The sequence below is a fragment of the Malania oleifera genome, chromosome 10 (assembly GCF_029873635.1).
Source record: "Malania oleifera isolate guangnan ecotype guangnan chromosome 10, ASM2987363v1, whole genome shotgun sequence".
Lineage (NCBI taxonomy): Eukaryota > Viridiplantae > Streptophyta > Magnoliopsida > Santalales > Ximeniaceae > Malania > Malania oleifera.
The window spans coordinates 22,455,193-22,480,318 of record NC_080426.1 but is presented as its reverse complement, the minus strand read 5'-3'; the positions used below and the strand labels follow the sequence as shown (position 1 = coordinate 22,480,318).

The 25,126-nt window shown below is 37.0% G+C and overlaps 2 protein-coding genes across 6 annotated transcripts in view; both read right to left on the bottom strand.

The window, feature by feature from the left end:
* Positions 1-12,809: 12,809 nt before the first annotated feature.
* LOC131165979 (cytochrome P450 76T24-like) lies at positions 12,810-15,676 on the bottom strand. Of its 2 annotated transcripts, XM_058124177.1 has the most exons (3): positions 15,378-15,676; positions 14,241-15,267; positions 12,810-13,572 (listed from the first exon to the last, which is right to left on the bottom strand). In XM_058124177.1, the coding sequence occupies exons 2-3, from the start codon at positions 15,255-15,257 to the stop codon at positions 12,967-12,969; spliced, it is 1,623 nt and encodes a 540-aa protein (XP_057980160.1). In that variant the 5' UTR covers positions 15,258-15,267; positions 15,378-15,676; the 3' UTR covers positions 12,810-12,966. The 2 variants fall into 2 exon arrangements, with proteins under 2 accessions (XP_057980160.1, XP_057980161.1); XM_058124178.1 differs by having other exon boundaries at positions 14,241-15,671.
* A 4,718-nt stretch (positions 15,677-20,394) lies between these two features.
* The window catches only part of LOC131165978 (uncharacterized), a 30,207-nt gene continuing 25,475 nt past the window's right edge, over positions 20,395-25,126 (bottom strand). For all 4 annotated transcript variants that reach the window (XM_058124175.1, XM_058124172.1, XM_058124173.1 and 1 more), the window contains exons 9-10: positions 21,013-21,073; positions 20,395-20,803 (exon numbers count right to left, since the gene is read on the bottom strand). In XM_058124175.1, the coding sequence (XP_057980158.1) occupies positions 20,735-20,803; positions 21,013-21,073 (130 nt within the window). In that variant the 3' untranslated portion in view covers positions 20,395-20,734. The remainder of the gene's footprint in view (positions 20,804-21,012; positions 21,074-25,126) is intronic.

Below are 25,126 nucleotides of genomic sequence, written 5' to 3'. Positions count from 1 at the left end.
ATGGATAGTCGATGTGGCTTTCAGTAGAGTGTGGACGTCCACCTGGCAGTTCGGACCAGGGTGTGGCGGGCTCATCGTACTTACAAACATATTTGATTCGGCAGTGGTCGGCCAGCCATTGTCGAGTCCCGCCTTCGGGCTGCACAACCCGTCATGGGGGGTAATACATGACACTAGCTATTTATCCTGGGTTTGTTTTCAGTACTACAGTTATAATAGATAATTTTATGTATGTTATGATTTATTAACAGATGTGAAAATATATGTTTACTTAGTACGATATGATGATGTTTATAGAATTATAAAATGTACTATATACGTATAAATGCATTAAATATTCATGTTTCCACACAGCTGTATTTAGTTTATTTTTCCTTACTGATAAGTGTCTCACCCCCGAACGTTAAATAATTTTCAGGAAATCCAGTGAGACCGGCAGGCTAGAGCTGCCATTGAGTGATTGGAGCTTCCCTACTAGAAGGGTAAGCATTGAACTAGGATCAGGAGTTTTTGTTATTTAATCCTAGTGTTATTTTGACTTTTGGAGGTTGTATATCATAACAGTATTTTGATGTTATAGAAAGCTCTAGTATTATGTTTTATGATTGGATGTTTGAGATTTTATGTTTACTGCTACTAGGTTTTTCGCTGTGTTTGACAGGTGTCCCCGCTATCCACGGGTTCGGGTTGACCATTTTATTTATTATGTGATATTTTATGTTAAGAAATTGAGGGACGTTACAGCTGACAAAAAATTTATGTTGATAATTGCCGCTGAAATCTGGAATTTGATGTGGGTAATCATGTGTTTCTGAAGATAGCTCCGATAAAAGGGGTTATGCGATTTGGGAAGAAAGGTAAACTTAGTCTTAGGTTTATCGGTGCATTTGAGATTTTAGATAAAGTGGGGTCGATAGCCTACAGGCTAGCTTTACCACCAGTGTTGTCTAGAATCCACAACGTGTTCCATATTGCTATGTTGAGGAAATATATCTTAGATCCTTTTCATATCATCAGTTATGATGAATTAGAGCTTAGTGATTCACTGGTGTATGAGGAAGTACCAGTACAGATTCTGGATAGGAAAGTACAGGAGTTACGTACCAAGAAGATTCCTCAGGTGAAAGTGTTGTGGAGAAATCATACCGTTGAAGAGGCTTCTTGGGAATCCGAGGAGTAGATGAAGCAGAAATATCCGCAACTATTTCAAGAAATCTAGACATGTAAAATGTAAATAGTTAGGTAATATTTCTTTTGTAGGTACCTGTAATGGTTTAGTTAGTATAGCATTTTAGTTTTGGGAGAATTTTCTTGTGTATATGTAATCTTCCAAGACTTGGAATGTAGCCATAGTATTCCTCCGCCATAAATGAGGGTAAGCAATAAAATAAGTAGACCCTTTTTCTTGTTAAGGGATGATGAGTTACGTGAGTAGTGAATTTCGAGGACGAAATTTTATAAGGTGGGAAGAATGTAACGACCCGAATAATAATGAGGTTTATATAATAAAGAGGGAGGAAAATGGAAACGAGAACAGCATGAGGAAGTCGACTTCGTTGATGAATACAGGGGATTCGTCGATGAGGGCTTAAGAGAATTCGTCGACAAAGACTGAATTTCGTCAACGAAGAAATATCGAGAGAGTTTGAGCTGACTGAATTTCGTCGACGAGGACTGAATTTTGTCGACGAAATTATTGAAGGATTCGTCGACGAATGACGTAGCTCGTCGACGAATCCAGTTCTATAAATATGAAAAATCCAAATTTTTAACTTCACTCTTAAGAAAACTCTCTCCTCTCTCTCTCTCTCTCTCTCTCTCTCTCTCTCTCTCTCTCTCTCTCTCTACTTTTTATTTTCTCTCTCTCTCTCTCTCTTATCTCTCTCTCTCTCTCTCTCTTCTTTTTCGGGCCTGTTTCTTACCGAATCAAAGATTTGAGGCTACCACGACACTTTTGGCAAAGTTCTCTACAAGTCTGCCAAAGCGGACTGTTGGGGAAACGATGTTGGATTTCATCCCAAATCCAGGGTAAGGCTTTCTACTCAATATTTGGATTTTTGACAGTTGAGGAAAGTGTTATACGCATAAAAATACTAAATTTTAGTTCTGGGGAATGTTATTTTCAGGGTGTTGAGTTAGGAGCCCTGCGGGTGCGGGACAGATTTTCTTAAGGACTTTTCAGGAATCAGGTAAAGGGATAAACTAAGCTAGTTCTTTTTATGAAAATGTATGTATATATAGCATTTGATTTCAGGAAAGTAAATATGTTCATATATATGATTGATTATTTGAGAAAATGCTGTTGAAAGTGATGATATATTAAACATATGAAAAATCTATTGGTGTGGCATGAGTATAAAATGTTATGAAATACTGTTTTCTAAAAATGTGATTATGATACGGATTTTTATAATGAAAAATCGACGTACGGGCCGAGATTTTTCATAAATTTGCAGTCGTACGGGCCGTGCTATATGTATGATCTACTAGTGTACGAGCTGTGCTATGATTTGCCAACGTACGAGCCAACTATGTGTATGTTTTGCCAGCGTACGAGCTGAGCTATGGATATGTTTGCCGGCGTACGAGCCGTACTATGATGTGATTTGCCAGCATACAGGCTGTGTTATTTTTTACCGGTGTACGGGCCGAGCTATGATAAAATGTGTAATACCGGCGTATGGGTCAATGATTTTCTTGATATACGTATATATGCAAAATGATATGATTGATGTGAAAATTAATGATATGAAATATGCATGTATCACAGTTTCAATATATGTTATATGGTATTAGAACCTGGTTGGCTTGGTTTAGGCTAGCACTTGTACGGTACCGTTGCTATGTGTCCATGATCTTCGTGATCATGATATTTGTGTTAACGCCGCTGTACGGAGTGATGTGAGATTGGATGGTCGATGTGATTTTTAAGAAGTGTGTGAGCGTCCCTAGTGTACGGACTAGGTCAGGCAAACTCATCGAACTTACAGACTATACTTTTGACTTGGCAGTGGTCGGTCAACCATTGTCAGGTCCCGCCTTCGGGCCACACAACCTAATCATGTGGGGGTAATACATGACAACAGCCAGCTAACCTACCAGGAATGTTTTTGTATTATTATTATATGAGATGGGATATGTTTATGGAAATGCAATATGATCTGTCATGCTTTGATGATATATATATATATATATATGTGTGTGTGTGTGTGTGTGTGTGTGTGTGTGTGTGTTTTCCAGATTGACATAACAGTTACTGATTATGGCCTATATGGTATATGTATAACACAGAATACTCATTTTGCCACACACTAGTATTAGTTTATTTCCCTTACTGAGAGGTGTCTCACCCCTAAATTTTATAAACTTTTTAGGATCTCCTGATAGGAGAGCGGGTAAAGCCCCGCTGGTCTAGTACGGTAGATCTGCCCTTCCAAAAGGGTGAGTAATTTGATAGGGTTAGAGGTATTTTGTGGAAATGACCCTAAGATATATTCTTTTTGGGTTGAGTGTTGTGTATATATGGATACAGTGATCGTAGTAACTCTGGTATATTGTGATGTATGGTATAATGAGATATATATGATTGTGTATTTCCTGCTGTTTAGGCTTCTGCTATATATTCTGATATATCCCTGGTACCCACGGGTCCAAGTGGATTATGATCTGTTGAGATTTATGTTGTTGATTTTATAATTAAAAAAACATGAAAATTAAGAAGGTCGTCACAGATATGATATATATAGCATGTATATATAGTTATTCACAGATGATTAACAGACAGATGTATATAGATTTTATTCAATTCAGTATATTATAGTTTCACAAAATGTTATGTTTTCCCAAATACCATAACACACAGTTTATAAAGATAGATTATACAGTCATAGCATCGAGATGCTACAGTTATTCAGATTTTTTTTCAGTATTTACAGTACAGAATTATAGAGTTATGGTTATTTTGGAAACATAATGAAGACAACAGAGGTATATATATATATAGATGTACTTATATAGTATCAGATCCCCGTGGAAATATTACAGATAGATACAGTTTACAGAGCACGGTACCGTTGCTAGATACAGATAGAGTGCAATCACATATCTCAGATAATGTGTGGGTACCGTCTAACCGTACTCGGAGAGGATGCAGCTCCCTAGTACACTGGGTAAAGGGGGCCGGTTAGACGAGGTAGCAGTCAATTCCGCGCTTAGGAGAGGATGCAGTTTGGCTGGGCTGAGGTAGTATAAAGTATGATGACTAACCTGGAGGGCCGACCAGGTTAAGTCCCGCCTACGGGCCGCACAACCCTGTCATGAGGGGTCAAATCATGACAGATAGAGTCCCAGGGAAAGAACACAGTTATATATATACGTATGTAGATTTATAGTTTTCATTGTACATAGTATGTTATAGCAGTATGAATGATAGAAAGCTTAGATGATACAGATGTTTTAAGCTTTTATACATGTGTTTTATAGATTTTCCAAATCATGCAATTTTTAAATACTATTATTATAATTTTATGACTCGGTCGCCATACACTAGTAATAGCATATTTCCACTTACTTAGCGTTGTCTCACCCCATTACATTATCATTTTTCAGGTGAAATAGTTAGGCGAACAGATCAGGCTCGTGGATAGAGAGAGTATTGATTACCCTGGTTATAGGGTGAGTTTTTAACAGAGTTGTGTATATTTTTGGGTAAATGATGTTGGAAGGGTTAGTCTGTATAAAGTTATGGTTGAAAATACTAAATTCTGGTATTGTATATACATGTATGTGTGGTTATGTGATTTATGTTTTTCCGCTACATAGGAGTGCCCATTACATGTAGTTGTTAGAGTAGTTTTTTTTATAAAAAAAAAAATGGTGAAATTTTTTTGGATGTTACAATTATTGAATTTATTAAATAAATAAATAAATAAAAAGGAATAGTAAAAAAATAATAAAAAAAATAAATAAATAAAATTTAAAATTAAAATTAAATTTTTAAAAAAAATTAAATTAATTAAACTATAATAATAATTATTAATTAAATAACATAATATAATATAATATATTATATTATAAGATTATATATGTATATATATGTATAGATAAGTATAAGATTATATATATATATATATATAGATAAGATTACTTCCTAAAGCTTTGCTTTAGTAAGATTGTAAATTTAAAAGCGTCATCTCTCTCTTCTCTCACTGTCTCCGTCATTCTCCTCTTTCTCCTCAATTTTGTCGGCTTAACGAGCGTCAATCGAAAAACGGAAGGTGTCGTTGGGTTCCTAATTCCACCACCAACATTTCTACTTGAGCGAATTTCTCGTTAAATTTTCTGTTAAATCAATGATCAGGCACCACCACTGTAAAGACCCAAAAAAAAAAGATTAAAATAATTAGAAAAATAATAATAATAATAATAATAATAAATGAAAAAAATAAAAAGAAATAGTATAAAAAAATAATAATAATAAAAATGTATATGAGATAAAATGAAATTAGATTAATTATAAATTAGTTAATTAATTGAATATTATTTAATTGAATTAATAAATTAATTAAATATTATTTAAATGAATTAATTAAGTAAATTATAAGGATAGGGTATATATATGGTTAGAGTAATAAGTTTATATATATATATATATATATATATATATATATATATATATATATATGATATAAAATAATATAAAGATGGAATTAGATGAATTGGATTTCAATTTGAAATCCAATTCTTCTCCAGATTCACCCCCCCTCCCCTCTGTAAATCCATTTCCTGCGCCAGTGTCTGTTCTGCGCTCATCCAACCACCTTCATCTCCTCCTCTCTTTCTCTCTCAATTTCTTGATGGATTTGCAGCGGATCGAAAAACGGAAGGCGTCGTTGGATTTCTGGTTCTGCTGTCAACATTTCTACTGGAACAGATTGGTCATGGGAACGACTTAAGCACTGCTACTGGGAAAAGGTAATTTTTCCTCATTTTCTCAATTTTGCTTTAAATCTACTGTTAAATCAGAGAACGGGTACCATCACGTGATCCTAATCGTCGTCGTCGTTATTTTGACGTAGGTAATTTTTCAATTGGGATTTTCTAGACCCTACTCCAAAGCGAGAGTGGGATTTGAGAAATTTGGCAAATTAATTAAATTTGCGGGTATAACTGTAAATTAAAAATTTTAATGCTAGAAAATATTTAAATAGTGAGTTATTTAGAAATAATTTAAATGAAATTAGGATTTTTAAATTAGGGCTCGGGTAAGCGCCGTGGGTGTAATTTTAGGCCCCGAAGGCATAATTTAGAAAATTAAGTGGGAGTATTAAATATTAGTTTAAATATTAATTTGAGGTGTGTGGGGCCTAGGTAAGGCTAGATGGGTAGTATTTTGGGGATGTGAATTAATTAATTTGAGAAATTTGGTAATTTGGTTATATTTAAGGATATATTTAATTATTTAGAATTTATGGGCCTAAAAATTATTAAAATAATATTTTATTCAGGAATAATTTATTGGAACTAGGAATTTAATTTTAGGATCCGGGTGAACGCCACAGGCATCTTTTCGGGGTCCCTGTTGGCGTAGTTCAAGAAACGAGGTAAGGGAGAAATTTATATATTAAATCATGTTTTTCATGAATTAAAAATGAACATGTGTTATTTATGTATATATGTTTTTATGTGGGTTTAAAATGCCAACCATGAAATTTATGTTTTCTAAGCTTAGGATTGTCGATATAGTTATGTATGTGTGAAAGTAAACAAACGAAAGTGAAAGGAATTTTCTAAGGAATTATGTAAGAAATGAAGTGTATTTTAAGCATGTAAATGTTAAATGTGGGTTGGCTTATTTTAAGAGAAATATGTATGAATTTTACTGATAAATTGTGTGGCATGAGAATCTGTGCAAATTATATGTTAAATGTATGAGATGCAGGCTAAGTAAGTAAAACAATGAGAATAAAATATGATATGGACAGTGTTGCCTGTGTATGTTAAATGCAACCATGTAAATGTAAGACAGCTGAAAGAGAGTCATGTTAGCAGATCTAGGACACTTCTGTGTAGACTAACTGATGACAGCTAAAAGGAGTTGTGTTATCAGATTTAGCACGTTTCTACGTAAACTAATTAATAATGGCTAAAGACCAGCTGTAGTATGAAGTAATGAAATGAAATGTTATGCAATGAAATGACTGATGAAATGGCAATGAAATGAAATGACAAAGGCAAATAATGTAAATGGGAAAAAGTCACTTAAAGTGAAACGAAATGCAAAGTTAAGTTATGAACATGAATGAATGTGCATGAATGTATAATGACAGAACAGAATGATGTATTATGATAATAGAAATATGTATGTATGTACAACATGTTATGATTGGGCAAGGCATACTCTTCGTTTGAGGGCTTGCTAAGTAAAGTAAGTGCACTAGTAGCTTCAGGTGTGGCAGTAGATGCATAACACACTAGGGCAGAGAGAACCTACTTGTATGGGCGGGTAGGATTCCCTATCCTTAGGGCTTTTGCCGGTAAACTATTGTTGAACTGTGTGAGTACGAGATTAATCTACCACTTGAGGGCTTACTGAGTAAGGTGAGTGCTCTAATATGTTTTAATTGTGACCTTAGGGTTACCTAAGTATCAGAGCAAAGGGGTGCTACTTCTATGGGCGGGTAATCACCCCTATCCTTGGGTAATCTCGTGGGTTAAATATTTGCATGTGATTGTGTAGGTTCAGAAAACGATTTCAATACTATATGATGATTTGCAAATGAAATAAAAATGATATCTATCTATCTCATGTTGGCCACATGCTATTTTGATATGTATATTGCTTTCCTTACTGAGATGTGTTTCACCTGAATATGATTATTTCTTTTTCAAGACATCCTCAAGGTCGAGCTTAGGGGGCTCGAGGGTATTTAGCATTTTGAGGGACTTAAAGAGAAAGGGTATATTTTCAAAATACTTTGGGGGAATGTAAATATTTATGTTTTAAGTTTTTATGTTTTAATCCTGTTGAGAACAGGATGGTTATGAAAATACTGAAATGCTTTTGGAGATGTATGTATATATGGGAATGCAGGTGTTGGATGGATACTTTGGATTATAGATAGAAATTAGTAAACTCTGGTATTGTGTTATATGTAGATTTTGATTATGTTTTCCGTTGCGTATGTTAGGTTAATTATGGATTATCAAGGATTTTATCCGGTATAACGCACCGGACCCGGGTTTAAAGGGTTGGGGGCATTACAACCACGGGGTCTTAATCGTGATCATCGTCATTTTGACATAAATAAAGTTCCAATTGAGGTTTTTTAGGCCCCACTCCAAAGCGAGAGTAAGATTTGAGAAATTTGGTAATTTGACTATATTTTAAGAGTATATTTATTTATTTAGAATTTATAAATTTAGAAAATATTAAAATAATATTTTATTCAGGATTAATTACATGGAACTAGAATTTTTAATTTTAGGGTCTAAGTGAGCGCCGCAGGCATCTTTTTTGGATCCTTATTGGCGTAGTTCAAGAAATTAGGTAAGAGAAAAAATATATATTAAACCAGAATTTTTATGAATTTAATGAAAAAATAAATTGTATTATATGTACGTGTATATGTTTTGGAATGGGTAAAATATCAGCCATTTAAATTATATTTTTTCAAGTTTAGAATTATTTATTATATATGTATATGCAAAAATGAACTAATGAAAGTGGGAAAATATTTTCAAGATAATTATGTAAGAAATGAAAGGTATTTTCAATATATAAACATTAAATGTTGGTTGGCTTATTTTACATGCAGTATTTGAATTTTATTGTTAAACTGTGTGGCATGAGATTCTGTGCAAATATATGTTAAATGTATGAGATGCAGGTTAAGTAAGTAATGCATTGTGAATAAAACATTATATGAATTATGTTGCTTGTGTGTGTTAATGTAACCATGTAAATAGCTGAAAAATGTTGGGTAAACAGTTGAAAAATGTTGGGTAAAACAGCTAAAAGATGTCGGGTAAAACAGCTAAAAGACGTTGGGTAAATGTGTAACAGCTGAAAAATGTTTGGTAAAACAGCTGAAAGATGCTGGGTATTAAATGAAATGAAATGAAAATGAAAATGAATGAAATGGAAGTGAAATATGAAATGTGAATAATGTAAAATGGGAAAGAGTCACCTAAAGTGAAATGAAATGAAAAGTAAAAAATGAAAACATGAATAGTTGAGAGATGCAGAATAATGGCAAACAAAATAATGTATTGTGGTATTAGTAGTATTTATGTTAGTAAAACATGTTACGATTGGGGCGAGGCGTACTCTTCGCCTGAGGGCTTACTGAGAAAGGCAAGTGCCCTAGTTGTATCAGGTGTAGCAGTAGGCTGCATAACGTGCTAGGGTAGAGGGAAACTACTTATATGGGCGGGTAGATTTTCCTATTCTTGGGAGCCTTTGCCAGTAAGCTATTGTTGAACGGTGCGAGTACGAAATCAATCTAACACTTGAGAGCCTACTGAGTAAGGTGAGTGTCCTGGTATGCTTTATTAGTGACCTTAGGATTACCTAAATATCATAGCAGAGGGGTGCTACTTGTATGGGCGGATAATCACCCCTATCCTCAGGTAATCTCGTGGGTTAAATCTCTACATGTGATTGATTAGGTTAAGAGAATAATTTCAGTATTAAGTTAATGATTTGCAAATGTTATTAAAATGATACTTATTCACCTTATGTTGGTCACACACTGTTTTAATATATTGTTTCTTCCCTTACTGAGATATGTCTCACCCGAATATGAATTTATCTTTTTCACGATTTTCTAGAGATCGAGCTTTGAGAGCTCGAGGTTTTTATAACATTATTAGGAAATAGAAAAATAAAAGGGTATATTTCTATGTTAATTTTGGGATGTATAAAATTTATGTTTTATGTTTTAAGTCTTCTAGATATTACGAATGGTTGTGAAACATACTGGTATTGTGAATACTAAATATTTTTGGGAGATATGTGTATATATGGGAATACAAATGGATGATTAATTTATTATAGTTGGTAGATAAAATAGTAAACTTTGGTATTATATAATTGATGATCATAGTTATATTTTCCGCTGCGTACATGATATGTTGATTATGGATTATCAGTGATTTTATTTGGTATAATGTGTCAGACCCAGGTTTAAGGGTTCGGAGCGTTACATTGTGGTATCAGAGCAAAGGGGTAGTTACCCCCGATTCTCGAGAACTCTCGCTTATGAATGATTGTGGCGAAGTAAGACTCTCCGCTCGGGGGGCTTGCTGAATTGAGGGACGGCGATACATAATGCCTCAATCTCAGTGAGTGCTCTAATAGGTACCCGTTGTTGCCCCGGGCGCAAGGCCTATAAGGAAAGTGACAATGCCCAAAAGGGGGACATGAAAAATGATTTTTAAATAATAAAAAGAAAGGAAAATGGAAACAGGAACAGAATGAGGCAGCCGACTTCGTCAACGACGTTGCATTTTGGATGGGATAATCTCCAGAAATTTTGCAGGCCTCGTCGACGAACAAAGGGGCTTTGTCGATGAGGGTTCTTCAGGATCTCGTCGATGAAGTTCCGTATCGTCGACGAGAAGATACCGAGAGAGGACTTTTGGAAGTCTAAAATTCATCTACGAGGGTCCAAGGTCATCGACGAACTTTCTATAGGACTCGTCGACGAGGTGACGTGGCTCATCAACGAATCTCACTGTATAAATAGCTCTAAACGTGATTTTTCAGCCCATTTGTGTGCAAGAATCTCTCTCTCTCTCTCTCTCTCTCTCTCACACACATCCTTCAGTTCCCTACCCTTCTCTCTAAGATATCAGGCCGATTTTCTGCCGGATTGACAATCTGAAGCCACCACGACACTCTTAGGAAAGTTTTCTGCAAGTCTGCAGGAGCGGCTCATCGGTGGGGCTGAGTTAGAAACCATTTCAAATCTAGGGTAAGGTTTTCTACTCAGTATTTACCTATTTGACAGTTGTAGAAAGCGTAGTACGCGTAGTAACACTGAACTTTAGTTCTGGGAAATATCGTTTTCAAGGTGTTGAACGGAGAACCCTGCGGGTACGGGGCTATTTGTTTTAGGGACTTTTCAGGACTCGGGTAAGAGGATAAACTAAGTTAGATGTTTTGATGAAAATTATAAGTACGATTTTATAGCATTTGATTTCATATATATATATATATATATATATATATATAATATATATATATATATATATGCATTATGTTGGAAAATATTGCTAAAAACGATACTATGTTTAGATTATACAAAATACTCATTTTGTGTGACATGAGTAGATTTTATGATGAAATACTATTTTTTGGGAATATGATAATGATATGGACATAATTTTTCGGCGTACGGGTCGTGCTATGGATATGGTTTGCTGGCGTACGAGTCGTGCTATGTATATGATTTGTCAGCGTACGGACCAAGCTATGGATATGATTTTTCAGTGTATAGGTTAAGCTATGGATATGATTTGTCAGCGTACGGGCTGAACTATGGTAAAATGTGAAATACTGGAATATGGGCCGATGATTTTCATGATATACGTATATATGCAAAACGATATGATGATATTGATTTGGTAATTATTGGTATGAAATATTCATGTATCACAATTTCAGTATATGTTATATGTTATCAGAACCTGATTGGCTTGGTTTAGGGTAACACTTGCACGGTACCAATGCTATGTGTTCATGATTTATCATGATATTCGTGTTAATGCCATTGTACAGAATGGTGTGAAATTGGATGATCGATGTGGTTTTAAGAAGTGTAAGCGCCCCTTGTGTACGGACCAGGTCTGGTAGACCCATTGGACTTACGGACTGTACTCTTGACTTGACAGTGGTCAGCCAACCATTGTCAGGTCCCTCCTTCAAGCCACACAACCCAGTCATATGGGGGTAATACATGACAACGGTCAGCTAACCTACCAGGGTTGTTTTTGTATTATTATTTATATGAGATGTATTATGCTATGGAAACCATTATGTTGTGTCATGTTTTGATTACGCATGTTTTTCCCAGAAATAATGATATATATATATATATATATATATATACAGTTTTACTGGTTATGTTTATGATTATATGTATACCATGGAAATGCTCATGTTGCCACACACTAGTGTTAGTTTATTTTCCTTATTGAGAGGTGTCTCACCCCGAACTTTATAAATATTTGAGGAGCTCCTAATAGGAGAGCGGATAAAGTTCCGCTGAGATAGTACAGTTGTTTTGCCCTTCCAGAAAGGTAAGTACTTTGATAGGGTCAGATGTATTTTCGAAAATGGCTCTAAGACATCTTTTGGGTTGTGTATTGTGTATATACAAATACAATGGTTGTAGTAACTCTAGTATTGTGATATATGGTATAATGAGGTGTTTATAATTTATATTTCCTGCTGCATAGGCTTCCGTAATGTGTTTCTGATGTATCCTTATTACCCACGAGTATAGATTGATTATGATCTACTGAGTTTTTGTGATATTAGTTTTATTATATTATAAAAAAAAAAAAAAGTTATATGTGGAAATTAAGTAGGTCATCACATTAATGGTTGAGTTCGCGTATTTATCTTTGATATTAAATATAATGTAAAATAAGCTACTAATGGAAATGAATGTTGCCCTTGAGTTTCAATCTTAATTGGCATGCTTTGCCTTGTGATTAATTATAGTTATTGATATCTTTTATTTTGTAGTGTTTTAGAATTCATTTGTTGTTTTATGACTTTCCAACTCTCTATTTGACATGTCTTTTAAAAATCTTAGACCTTCTCATTATAAATTAACTTTATAAATATAACATGGGCTATAACAAGCATGCCCTAAACATTTTACAAATTATTTTTATACGAACAAAAAAAAAATAATATTACTTTCGTACATAAATAAATATTGGTAATGCATGAAGTCAACCTTTGATTGGAACAGCTCGAAGACGTTGCGCCCTCCTCAGCAAGGTCACTCTATTCCTTTCATTCATGTCCATGTCCTGTGGCTTCATGCCCTCATCAAGCTTCCAATCAAAGTAAAGAAAAGTAGCTAAAATCATATGCATCATTCGATGAGCCAATGGCAATCCGGGGCACATCCTCCTTCCGGAACCAAAAGGCAAAAATTCAAAATTTTGTCCTCTATAATCAATCTTGCTCTCTAAGAATCTTTCAGGAGAAAATGAGTTTGGATTAGACCACGAGTTAGGATCTCGGTTAATTGCCCAAACATTTACTAATATTTGAGCATTCTTGGGAACTTCAAATCCATATATTTCAACGTTAGCTTTGGCTTTATGAGGAAGTAGGAGCGGGCCTGGCGGATGCAGTCGCAAGGTTTCTTTCACTACTGCTTGCAGGTAAGGGAGCTTTGAAATGTTTGATTCTTGAATTTGCCCCTCCTTGCCAAGCACTTCTTGGAGTTCAGCTCGAGCTTTTGCCAATTTTTCAGGATTGTGAAGTAATTCTGCCATTGCCCATTCTAACATACTCGAGCATGTGTCGATTCCCGCAAGAAATACATCCTAAAAAAGCATTGTCATATAAAAAAATAATAATGATATCTTCATTAATGGCACATGAGCAATTAGGAATAAACTTTATATATAAAGCTTTGTAATTATAAGAAAATGCTCATTAATGACTAATGGCACATACGCTATTATGATTAATAAGCTTTGGTTAATAGGAATATTTGAATAATTAGAGATTGAAACTTAATTTCATATCAAATATTTCATGTTAAGAGTATTGAGAGGAGTATGGAGAAGTATGAATTATGGGAGATGAGTTGTACACCCCTCCTTGTTATATAACTCAAGTCCAATGTAATGAGTCTCTCATAAATTGAAAAAACACTAATTTCTATTAGTATCCGTAATTTACACATTTAAACTACTTAATGCGTTCACGCATATTTTTAGAAAAAAAAATAATAATGAGTGTCGATATCTTAAATAACGACACATTTAAGAATTTTTTAAGGGTAGATATCTCAAAAAAAAAATTAAATCGAGTTCAAACAATTCTTTGAGAAACAAAATATCTCACATTTCAAAGAAATTTAAGGACTTCAATATATATATTTGAAGAAGAAGAAGAAGAAGAGCCCACGACCACCTTTGATCATTGTTGGCACTAATTGATTTCCAAGAATGTGACAGTAAGAGAGAAGCAGATGGCCCATACATACCATAAACAGATGCCTGATATCATTGAGAGAGATCCCGCAGTCCTTCTCCAGCTTGGGATCCAGAAGTGCATCCGCCACGTCGTTCATCGTATTGTTTCCCATTGAATTTCCTCTCTCTTCCCTCCTTTGATTTATTATCTCATCAAGCACCCCCATGAACTTCTCAAAGTGCATCCTCACCTTCTTCTGCCTGCCGTGCGGATCCATCCACCGCAGCACAGGAAAAAAATCCGCCACATTTGGACTCGCGCTCTCCTCCATTACTCCAAATATAATCCTCTCAAACTCCCGCGACTCCTCCGAACCGTACCCCGCCAAATCCACCGAGAAAAGAGCGTTCGACGTCATGTTCAGCAGCGTCGTGAATACGGCCCCGCTGACGTCCACGGAAGCGCCGCCACTGCAGCTCTCCTGCAGGTGCTCCCGCAGTTGCTGCACCCTCTTCAGGCGGAGGTCCTCGCCAGCGTTGAGGCGCTGGGTCACGAACATCTGCAGCGTCAAGATCTTGCGGAGGTTGCGCCAGCGGTCGGACACCGGGGACAGTATTAGGGAGACCTTGTTGTGGTCGAGGACTTTGGAGACGTGGCGGGTGACTCGATCGGAAAGGAGGGCATCGTGTTTGCTCAAGGCCTCTCTAGCGGCGTCTGCGGTGGAGAAGACGACGGTGGTGAGGGTTCCGAGCTTGAGGGACATGACGGGGCCGTAAGTTTTGGCGAGAGCGGAGAGGTTTTGGTAGGGGGATCCGCCGCGGAGGTGGGGGAGGTTTCCGAGGAGGGGAAGGCGAGGGGGGCCCGGCGGGAGGGGATTTGCCGGGTTTGAGTTCAGGCGGAAGGATTTGAAGGCATGAATGAAGATCCAAGCAATAGAGAGTGCGACGAGTAGTAGTACCGTGAGGTTATCCATGGGGGTAGCTGGGTGTAGCTGTAGTTTGGTTGGCGCAATGAATGAAAAAGATATATCTGTCCCTAATAATTTATAGCCAGTTTGAGGCTTCTGGGAAATGGGTCGATCGTCCATGGGTCCAACGCTGAACCATTCAAGATAAAGACTTCGAATTAAAAAACAAATTAGGTATAGGAGAGATATGAATCAGTATGAAACAAATTAAGTCGAAGCACTGCACTGGTTCTCTCTCACCTGGAGTACACCCAGATGGAGTCGTCGGTCAGAGAGAGAGAGAGAGAAAGAGAAGATCATACTTCTTCATGCTCGTCCTTGACCGTGTTCAAGTGCCCACAGGAGAGAGAGAGAGAGAGAGAGAGAGAGAGAGAGAGAGAGAAGGGCGGCGGCCCATTCTAATTTGTAACAGGACTGACGCTTTTTTAATTATTTTATTTTTTCTGGGTGGGAGCAAGAAGAGAAATATAAGGTTAAGGGTCAAACACTCAAACTAGGATTTCCTACGCCACATAGACGACCACTCAAGAATTTCGACTGTTAGGCACATAGACGACCACTCAAGAATTTCGACTGTTAGGCACATAGACGACCACTCAAGAATTTCGACTGCCCTAACATTAAGGGTTATAGGTCAGTCAAACAAAATTGAATTTTCAAAGGTTTGCTTTTAAGATCTCATAAGACCATGATGAATCCCAAAGTCTTACCACCAGATTGTTGGTATTTTCACACTCAGTTTTTCAGAGCAGCCAATGATCAAATCTTTTCAACCTCTTTGATTTCCAAAAACAAAATTGGTATTAAACTCCTTCCTAATTACATCATTTGGACTCAGGTAATCGGTAGTCCACTCCCTCAAAAGGATGTTCTTTTAGGATGGGATGTTTATTGTCTTTCGAAATCATTAAGGATTCTTCCCACTGGAATTAAGTACAAAAGAGAATTCAAGAACAGAAGAGGACATGACAAATCTCCTCGCTGTTTCATTTGCAAGAACAAAGGACACTATGCAAAACAGTGCCCAATGAACAGGACAAAATCTGCAAAGCTTGCTCAAGAGTTACAAAATGAAGAATTAGATGCAGACGCAGAATCTATTCTTTCAGAACAAGAAGAGATGACAGAAGAAACAGTTCTCGTCCTCACTGATTCAGAAAATTCTGATTCAGACAATGATTACCAGACAGACGAATCTCTTCAGATTCAACCAGTCCAGCCTGTTCTATTTTCTCAAAATCCTCAAATCAGCCCACATGTCCAGATCCAACTCCTTCCTGAAAAACATGGTAAACCTATTCCTGCTGTTGCATTCATTGATACAGGATCTCATAAGACCATGATCAATCCTAAAGTCTTACCACCAGATTATTGGTCTTCCCACACTCAGTTTTTCAGAGCAGTCAATGATCAAATCTTTACAACCTCTTTGATTTCCAAAAACAAAATTGGAATTAAACTCCTTCCTAATTGCATCATTTGGACTCAGGTAATCGGTAGTCCACTCCCTCAAAAGGATGTTCTTTTAGGATGGGATGTTTATTGTCTTTCGAAATCATTAAGGATTCTTCCCACTGGAATTAAGTACAAAAGAGAATTCAAGCCCTTCACCCAGACAAACAAGATTTATTCTCTTTCGTATTCCTGTCCAGATTTCCAGTCCATCCAAAACAAACTCCTGAAGTTATGTGCTGAAAGTCATGATCAGTTTATTCATGATCATCCACTTTGGAAAAACCCAGATTTCTTCATCCACATTCCCTTCAAGCTCAATGAAGATGTTAGTCCAACTAAGGCTACACATCCGGGAATGTCTCCTTCAGACCTTAAGCTTGCCAGAGAAGAATGTTATTCTTTATTAAGATAAGGTCTCATTGAACCAACTAATTCCTCTTGGGCATGTCAAGCATTCTATGTTGAAAAAAGATCAGAGAAGATCAGAGGAAAAAAGAGATTGGTTATTGATTACAAGCCGTTGAACGTGTTCATCAGGGATGACAAGTTCCCTATTCCAAAAGCAAGAACACAGTTCATCCATCTTGCTGAAGCACAGATATTTTCAAAGTTCGATCTTAAAGGTGCATTTTGGCAACTCGGCATTCATCCAGACGACAGATACAAGACAGCGTTCTGTATACCGAATGAACAATTCCAATGGACAGTTTTACCCTTCGGTTTAAAGATCGCGCCGTCACTTTTTCAAAAAGCGATGACCAGGATCTTCAATCCTATTCTGCATAGTACCTTGATATACATCGATGATATATTATTGTTTTCAAAAAGTCATGCAGAACATCATCAGCTTCTTGAACATTTCCACCAGTTGGCATCACAGTACGGGATCATGTTATCAGAAAAGAAAAGCGTGATTGGACAAAAAGAAATTTATTTCCTAGGGATGAAAATCTCCCACGGCACCATCTGCCCAGGTCCACATCTCGCAGAGCAATTATTGAAGTTTCCAGATACTAATCTTTCTGTCAAAGAAATTCAACAATTTCTTGGCATAATCAATTATATCAGAGACTTCATTCCGCACGCAAGCCATCACACCAGCTCCCTGTCACAGCTGTTGAAAAAGAAGCCTCCACCATGGGACCCTGATCAGACTAATGCTATCAAACATTTGAAAAAAGCTGCCAAGAATCCACCGCCTCTGACTATTCCATCTACCGGCAATCTCATCCTCCAGTCAGACGCAAGTGATCATTTTTGGGGTGCACTGTTACTTGAAGATAAGGACAACAGAAGAACCTACTGTGGACATGCAAGCGGAGAATTCAAAGATTCGCAGAAACATTATCACACCGTATTCAAGGAGATAATTGCGGTGAAAAATGGAATCCAAAAGTTTGACTTTTATGTCAGATCGAAGCACTTCACTGTTGAAATGGACAACTCATCCTTCCCGAAGATGCTTGAATTCCACAATAAGATTCTCCCTGATCCGCAGATACTCAGATTGAAAGATTGGTTTTCCCGATATGACTTCTCCGTGAAGCATATAAAAGGTGACCATAATGTTCTCGCAGACATGTTATCTCGCCCAAGGAAAACAGCCTTCCTCATCACCAGTCACCAAGCCATACCATTGATACTCATGGCTTCGTCCCCATCCTCTCCACCTGATATCCTCTACCTTAGTGCCTCTACCCATATCCACTTTCCTCCAGATATGGACCCTGACCTCACTGATCCAGATAAAATCAAATCTTGTGCAAGAATCTCCCATTATCACTATGCCAAGACCATTGATCATCACCAAACCTTTCCAGCCTACCCATTTCTTAACCCATACGTCATCAAACCAACAGCCTTCCATACACATGTATTATGGTACCTCTGGTATATTTCTGTTTTGCAGGTACATGCTGTATTCATCCCACTACAGGAGACGTATGCCCATCTTCATGATCCAGCTAACCAGAAATCACTATTCTGGACCTTCCTACAATTGTTCGATCCACTATCTACATGGAGAAAGAAGCTAACAGCTCTCATGGGAAACCACAACTTATGAAAGATGGACCCAGCGGAAGCAAAAGCCGTACACAGTATTTTCATACTCCATCGACCGTATTTCTACAATCCTACAAAAAAACTGTTATGGTCCCAGAATCAAGCTTATGAATGGGATACTCTGTACAACCTTTCTACCTGGCCAAGATACAAGTTCTCACTGCTGAACCACCTCTGTGAATTGAATGACCTGAAGTCCTGCTCCGAGCTCGTCGTCCTCATCCCTGACGAGATTCCTGCTCCAAAGCCACCAGACCCTCCAAATGATCCGATGGACACAGATGATGAAGACAACCCATACAAGAAAATGACGTTCTACCATCCGATTCATGGACAGATAACGGATGAAGACTACGTCAACCTGAATCTCTCACCATCATGCAGAAGTCCAAAATGACAGGCCACGTCCGTGTCTACTTTATGTATTATTAGTGTTAAAGTCCACAATGGTGGGCCGTCCTATGTCTGTGTGTGCTGTAAGTTTGCTTAAAGTCCAAGTTTGTTGGCTTGACGCGTCAATAAGTCTTGCATAATTAAAGGTGGTGGGTCACTCCCGCACAAATGCAGCCGCCCATGTGCTGTCACCTTTATTATGTCAGTTGTCAGTTGTTGAGTCCTTTTGACAAAGTTGTCAGTCGATGCCACAAAGTCTTCACCGACTTTGCTTTATGTCATCGTCCAACTTTATGTCTCCGTCTAGTTTGATTTATGTCACTCTCGTTGTTTGCGTATCATGTAAGTTTCGGGGTCTCAGACCTCTATATAAAGGGACTGCCTTCCCTTTTGTAAGGCAGAGCTAGATTAGAATCAGAGCAAGTTGAATTGAAATCAGAGCTAGTGTTTGCTTTCCTCCATGGCTTTCTAATCTCCTCCTTTCCCCTAAAGGCTAACTGCCCGAAGGACTTCTGTTCTCTTACTTCTATGGACTTGTAATGTCTATATGATGTTACGAGGGATATCTTTACAGTGGATACCCGTAACCTGCCAAGTCACTAAGGAGTGGCGTTAAGCTAATCTCTGGTTTAACAAAACTGTAATGGGTTCCTTGCAACAATCGTATCATGGCGCCGAGTATGCTCTGTGCTTGCCTCTATGAAGATCCTGCACACCAGAAAGGTAATACGGTCCCCGAAGACCTCCTCTGGTAAAGCATTTGGTTGAAAGACCCGAGTTCTCCGTTGAGTGGCCGTGTGGAAGGCCTGTGTTGGAGATGTGGTCTAAGATTGGGTTGCTTTCCTTAGGAAGGTCTTGGGGCTCCCGACTCTCGTGTGGTATAAAGGAGCTGAACCGAGACGGCTGCATATGACATAAGCGATTATATATATTAATATATAATACTAGATATATGGTTTTTTTGGCAAATTTGTTATAAGATTAGTATATAAAAATAGAATGAAATTGATTTTTTATTTTACTTGTCTCTTTATTTATATTTTAATTCAGAAAATTGTGGTGAAGAAGCAACCCACACAACAAATGGAGCCCCACATTAATGGAGATAGCATAGCATACATACCACACGTCACTCCCCAGTCCCTTGTGCAAATCAGGAACAACCCCGAGCTAGAAAAGGAAAATGATAATGACAGAAATGGGCGACTACCAACCAACGGGAAATTATAAGAGGAACCGGCTCGTGCTGGGCCAACCAAGGACTATAACAAAATTTATCACAGCCATGCAAACCATCCATCCGTATTAACCAAGGAAGTAAAGCTGTAACTTTGAGTACTGAATATGCATGCAAGATCGGGCATCAGCATTATTGCAGTTGGATGGCCATGAAAATTAAGCAGCCAAAAATTACATCCATCTTGGGTTAAAAAATGTAGTGTAATGAAATCATGTATAGAAAATATAACAAATCCATTTCTTTGGACATCAATCAATCGATTCACTGGCCAAAAAAATATGACTAATATAATCGAACATCAATTGAATTAGCTAGAGCTTGTCAAATGCAACAACCCTGCCGGCATATCCCTGGCCTGGAAAAGGAAAATGGCATCTGGGTATGATAATAATTAGAAGCACCATCGTGAGAGCATATTTACGAATATTTTGGCATGGCACACAGCTCAAGCCCCTCTGCCAGTTGAGCAAAGCCCAGAGACTAACTTGACTACTCCCAGCATGGGCGCATCATTCTGCGGACAACAATTTTGTAAAAGTTCTAAATGAAGGTATAAGCTAGATGGGAAAAAAAAATCACTTAAATTATAAAAAATGGTGATTTGCACTCGCTTCTGCTCACCAGAGAGTGCCCAAAAGCTATATTGGCAAAGGTAGTTCCTATGAACTGAAAAAGTAGAAGCAAGGAAATCAAAGATGCCCTGTTTCGAGGAAGTTCACTCACCAGGTATACAATGTCAAAGGCTTTGCGATAGCTAGAAAGAGACTTCTCGATGTTGTCATTCCTATGAAAGCAGTTTATCGTGTTGAATAACAATCAATTTTCAAACTATATATTATACTCAAGCAATTACATTGAATCTAAGAAAGAGGAAGTAGAATTACAAATTACAAAAGAGAATGTGTGAATAATAAGCCTTGATGATCACTCAAAAGGCACAGAATCAAAAAACTAACCAAGGTCCACAAGACAACATTACATTGCAGGAAAAAATGGAAAGCACGTCCTTTTTCCAGAGTACCAAACAATTTTTTGTCAAATAGGGTATACACATAAAAACAGCTTTTTGAAAATTCATTAGTGACACATGATTTCCATTGCTAATCAATAAAATTTTATGGATACCAAATCATCACCCTTGAATTCTAATTGGAAGTTGGTAACGAAAGTCAAATGGAGGATAATGTTCACTTTGTCACAAGTCTTTGATGCACAACCAAGCAATTGTCCAAGTGTCTAACTTGCCTGTCAGATATTGCCTATGAAAGCTTCCACTGCTTTCTCAAAAGAGTGGCAATATCCTGCTGACCTCACTTTAGTCATTGCATTTCAAGAGTTTGACAAGTCTAAAGATTTTTTGTGAAATTTTCAAACTGAGTATCACTCTCTAAGGAGACTTATCTTCAATGCATCAATGAGGGGAAACCCCTTTAATGAGATGGGAGTGAGTATCTTTTGGTTCCAAGCAATGTGTGACAAATCCACACCACATTTCATGGAACAAGTTGCTATTCATTTTTTATTTTCTTTTTTCTTTTTTTTGGGTGCATCATCAAATACCCCAAGTTTGCAGGCCCATCGCTCATCTATTAGCTGAATTGAGGTGTCCTTGGAAAAAGCTTGTGCAACAAACTACAAAATTTGCATTCCAAGAGATGAACAAAATTATAAGTTAAAAAACTATCAAAGTCAACTACTCAACATCTTGGGCTACCACACTAAAAAGACATTATAGCTTTTTTAAGATGCATGTGCAACACATGCCACATGTGCAAATCATTGTGTACCCGCACATCCACCAAAATTCATCCAACTTTTCTCATTTCATCCGCCAAATTATCAACCATATGCACAAATGCTTCCAAAGTTTAAGCTCTTTTCCCTCGGGAAAAAAAAAAAAAGGTTTAAGCTCTTTTCTATTTTTCTTTTTCTTAAAAAAGTAAATGATCAATTAGGCTTAAAGAAGGTCTTGGCAACATTTGGAAATAGATTTTAAATTAAGGAAAAAGGAAATTAAATTAAATTTTAAAATTTTGAAAAAAAAAATCAAAAACTTGGCTCTAAATGTGAAATTGTACAATAAATATAATTTCAACCTTGATTGAAATTAATTACAGAACCCAAAGGAAATTAATTACCAAAGCCTTTGTGAAATCTCAACTATATCTTCAAAAAACTGCCTTTGTTTTCAACCTTGGCTACAAGCATAAATATAGCACCCCTGTGAAAACCCCAAATACCCTCATATAACAATAGTGGCACTACACTCTAACTCAAAATTCCATATCCTGCCATATCGAGGGCAAACCCAAATGCACTATTGGGCAGGCCCCCTCACCCTCCATACAAAGCTTCTCTCTATTACAAACTTTAAATGGATAACTATTCTAGATATGAACCACAAATCAAGATTTCTAACTATGCTTTTCCATCAATTAGTAGACTAGTTGTTTGTACTTTGTGCATGCTTTCACAAAAAATAACAACAAATTTAAATTATAGCTGAAAACCTTGACTTGGAGAGAAGAGGGATATAAATTAAACAAAGCGGGATGTAATTTAGCAAGGTCATAGCCATCACCTACTTCAGCTACAATATTTTATTTTAAAATTGTTATATCCAAATGAACTTGGTAGTAAATTAATTGTTAAAGCTAGATTTTATGCATTTATGAAGCATATCGAAGGATGAATGACTTCAAACAGCCAAAGGGAGTTAGCTAACTTGAGGAGTTCAATGAACTATGAAAGAAAAGGATTGAAGAGAGGGTTCCTCATTTAGTTGTTAATTTTTTTTCTCTTTTTTCTTCATTTTATTTTATTTTATTTTGATTTTATTAATTTTTATTTTTGTCATCTTAAGTTGTAACTTCTCTTTCTCTATCTAATATACCTTTTTTATTATTAAAAAAAAAAAAACACTATTTTGTGTACTGTGGAAGTATTGTGTAAATTAGAAGACCTAATCACAATAATAGGTCTCTCCCTCTATTTATAGCATATGCCAAGTACATGACAATGACCATAATATCCTTACTAACTCAAATTAGTACTCACACAAACTAGCACAACAATAACACACAAGCATTATACTAGAAAACTAAGGTACGGAACCATAATATTAAATAATCAAAGTAACTGACCCCTCAAGCTAGAGCATATATATCATATACTCCTAGTTCGTTACAAATGGGTTTAACACGAGCATCACCCAGGGATTTAGTGATTAAATCAGCAAGTTGGAAATCAAGCCTAGTGGTTATAATGAGCCTCTACACAAGTCTCTCAAATGAAGTCACGATCAACTTCAATGTGTTTCATTCACTAATGAAAGACTAGATTTTAGGCAACATGAATAGTAGATTGATTATCACACACATACTCTACATAGAATGTGGAAAACCAAGTTCTTCCAACTTGTTCTTTAGCCAAACAAGTTGACATGTACTGCCGGCCATGACCCAATACTTTGACTCAAGTCACTCACCACTCGAATAAGCCACCACAATTTGTTTCTTACTCTACCAAGATACCAAGTTACCACCTAAAGCAGATTGTGGATCTTCCTTGGTGAGGTGATCCAACACAATATGAATCAATATATCCCTAAACATAAGTGTGACCCTCTTATAAGAGATCTCTTCCAGGTACATCTTTGAATTATCTTAAAATAAAAATGGCTACGCCCCTAGAAATGTGCTCAGAAAGAAGCTAGTTAATAACACTTGTTGCAAAAGATATATCTAGTCAAATAACTTGTGAGAGAGTTCAAAATTACAAGAAGTCTCTAATATCATCCAGGGTTGGCCAATAAATCACCCACATCTAGCACTAATTCGCCATTAATATTCATGGAAATCTCATCAAAAGATTCTAGAATATACTTCCTCTATCACAAAATAGCTACTCCCTTATGCACTTTACCTCCTGATTCAAGGCCCCCCAATGCTTATTGGTCTCCATTTGGGTAAAGAAAAGCTCCTGGCTCACCCCTTTGTCAGGCATGATCATAATTGGGCCTCTTCCATCTGCATCAGGTGTATCTTTGGCTAGTTAGGGATGGGCTAAGGCTACCAGATGCCCATTAAAAACCCACATACAATAAGCACCAGACGACATGGGCTTAAGCCCCATAGAATTCAGCCCAAGGCAATTGGGCCCAACTATACTACTAAATCATTAATTTCAAATTCAAACAAACTCCCACATTGCCAAAATATTTTTCCCATCCTCTACTTCCCTGCATGATCAAGAAGATCCAAGCAATCCCTGATTATCTGGGGACAGATCCCAGCAGTTACAGTTCCTGTTCGATTGTTGAGCCTTTCAACAGAAATTTCCAAACAGCATCATCATATGACACATGCGAAAGTCTACGCAACAATCTGATTCCACCACCTTTTCCAATACATCAACCAACAATCACCACCACAAAGATAAAACAGATCTTCCTTCTTCTTGCTTTCTTCCCTCCATATACATATTTCCTTCAAGAAGCCACCATCCTAAAGCCTTAACACCATCTGGAAAACGAATTGAATGATTCCAGTCCCTCTGCTCAAACATGCTCCAAGAACAAGAACCTTCCCCAAAAATTTGCAAGCAGTTTCAGGCTTCAGAAACCTCCTTCGACCCTCAAGAGCAGTCCCCCAGATCTCTTGTCTTATCCACAATGCCCAGACCGAAAAAAAACAATCCGACTCAACCCCCATTTAAATTCTTGATTATTCAACACTATAAAAGATGTACACCTTCCTGAGAATTCTGAAAAAATACGAACAGAACCCACTATCCCATCTATCAAAAAAAATTAAACATACTATAAAGAATGATGATA

Coding starts and splice junctions, on each gene's coding strand:
- LOC131165979 (XM_058124177.1), bottom strand. CDS start 15,257: ATGGACGATCGACCCATTTCCCAGAAGCCTCAAACTGGCTATAAATTA. Junction 13,573..14,240: donor ATATCAGGCATCTGTTTATG/GTATGTATGGGC, acceptor ATGCTTTTTTAG/GATGTATTTCTTGCGGGAAT.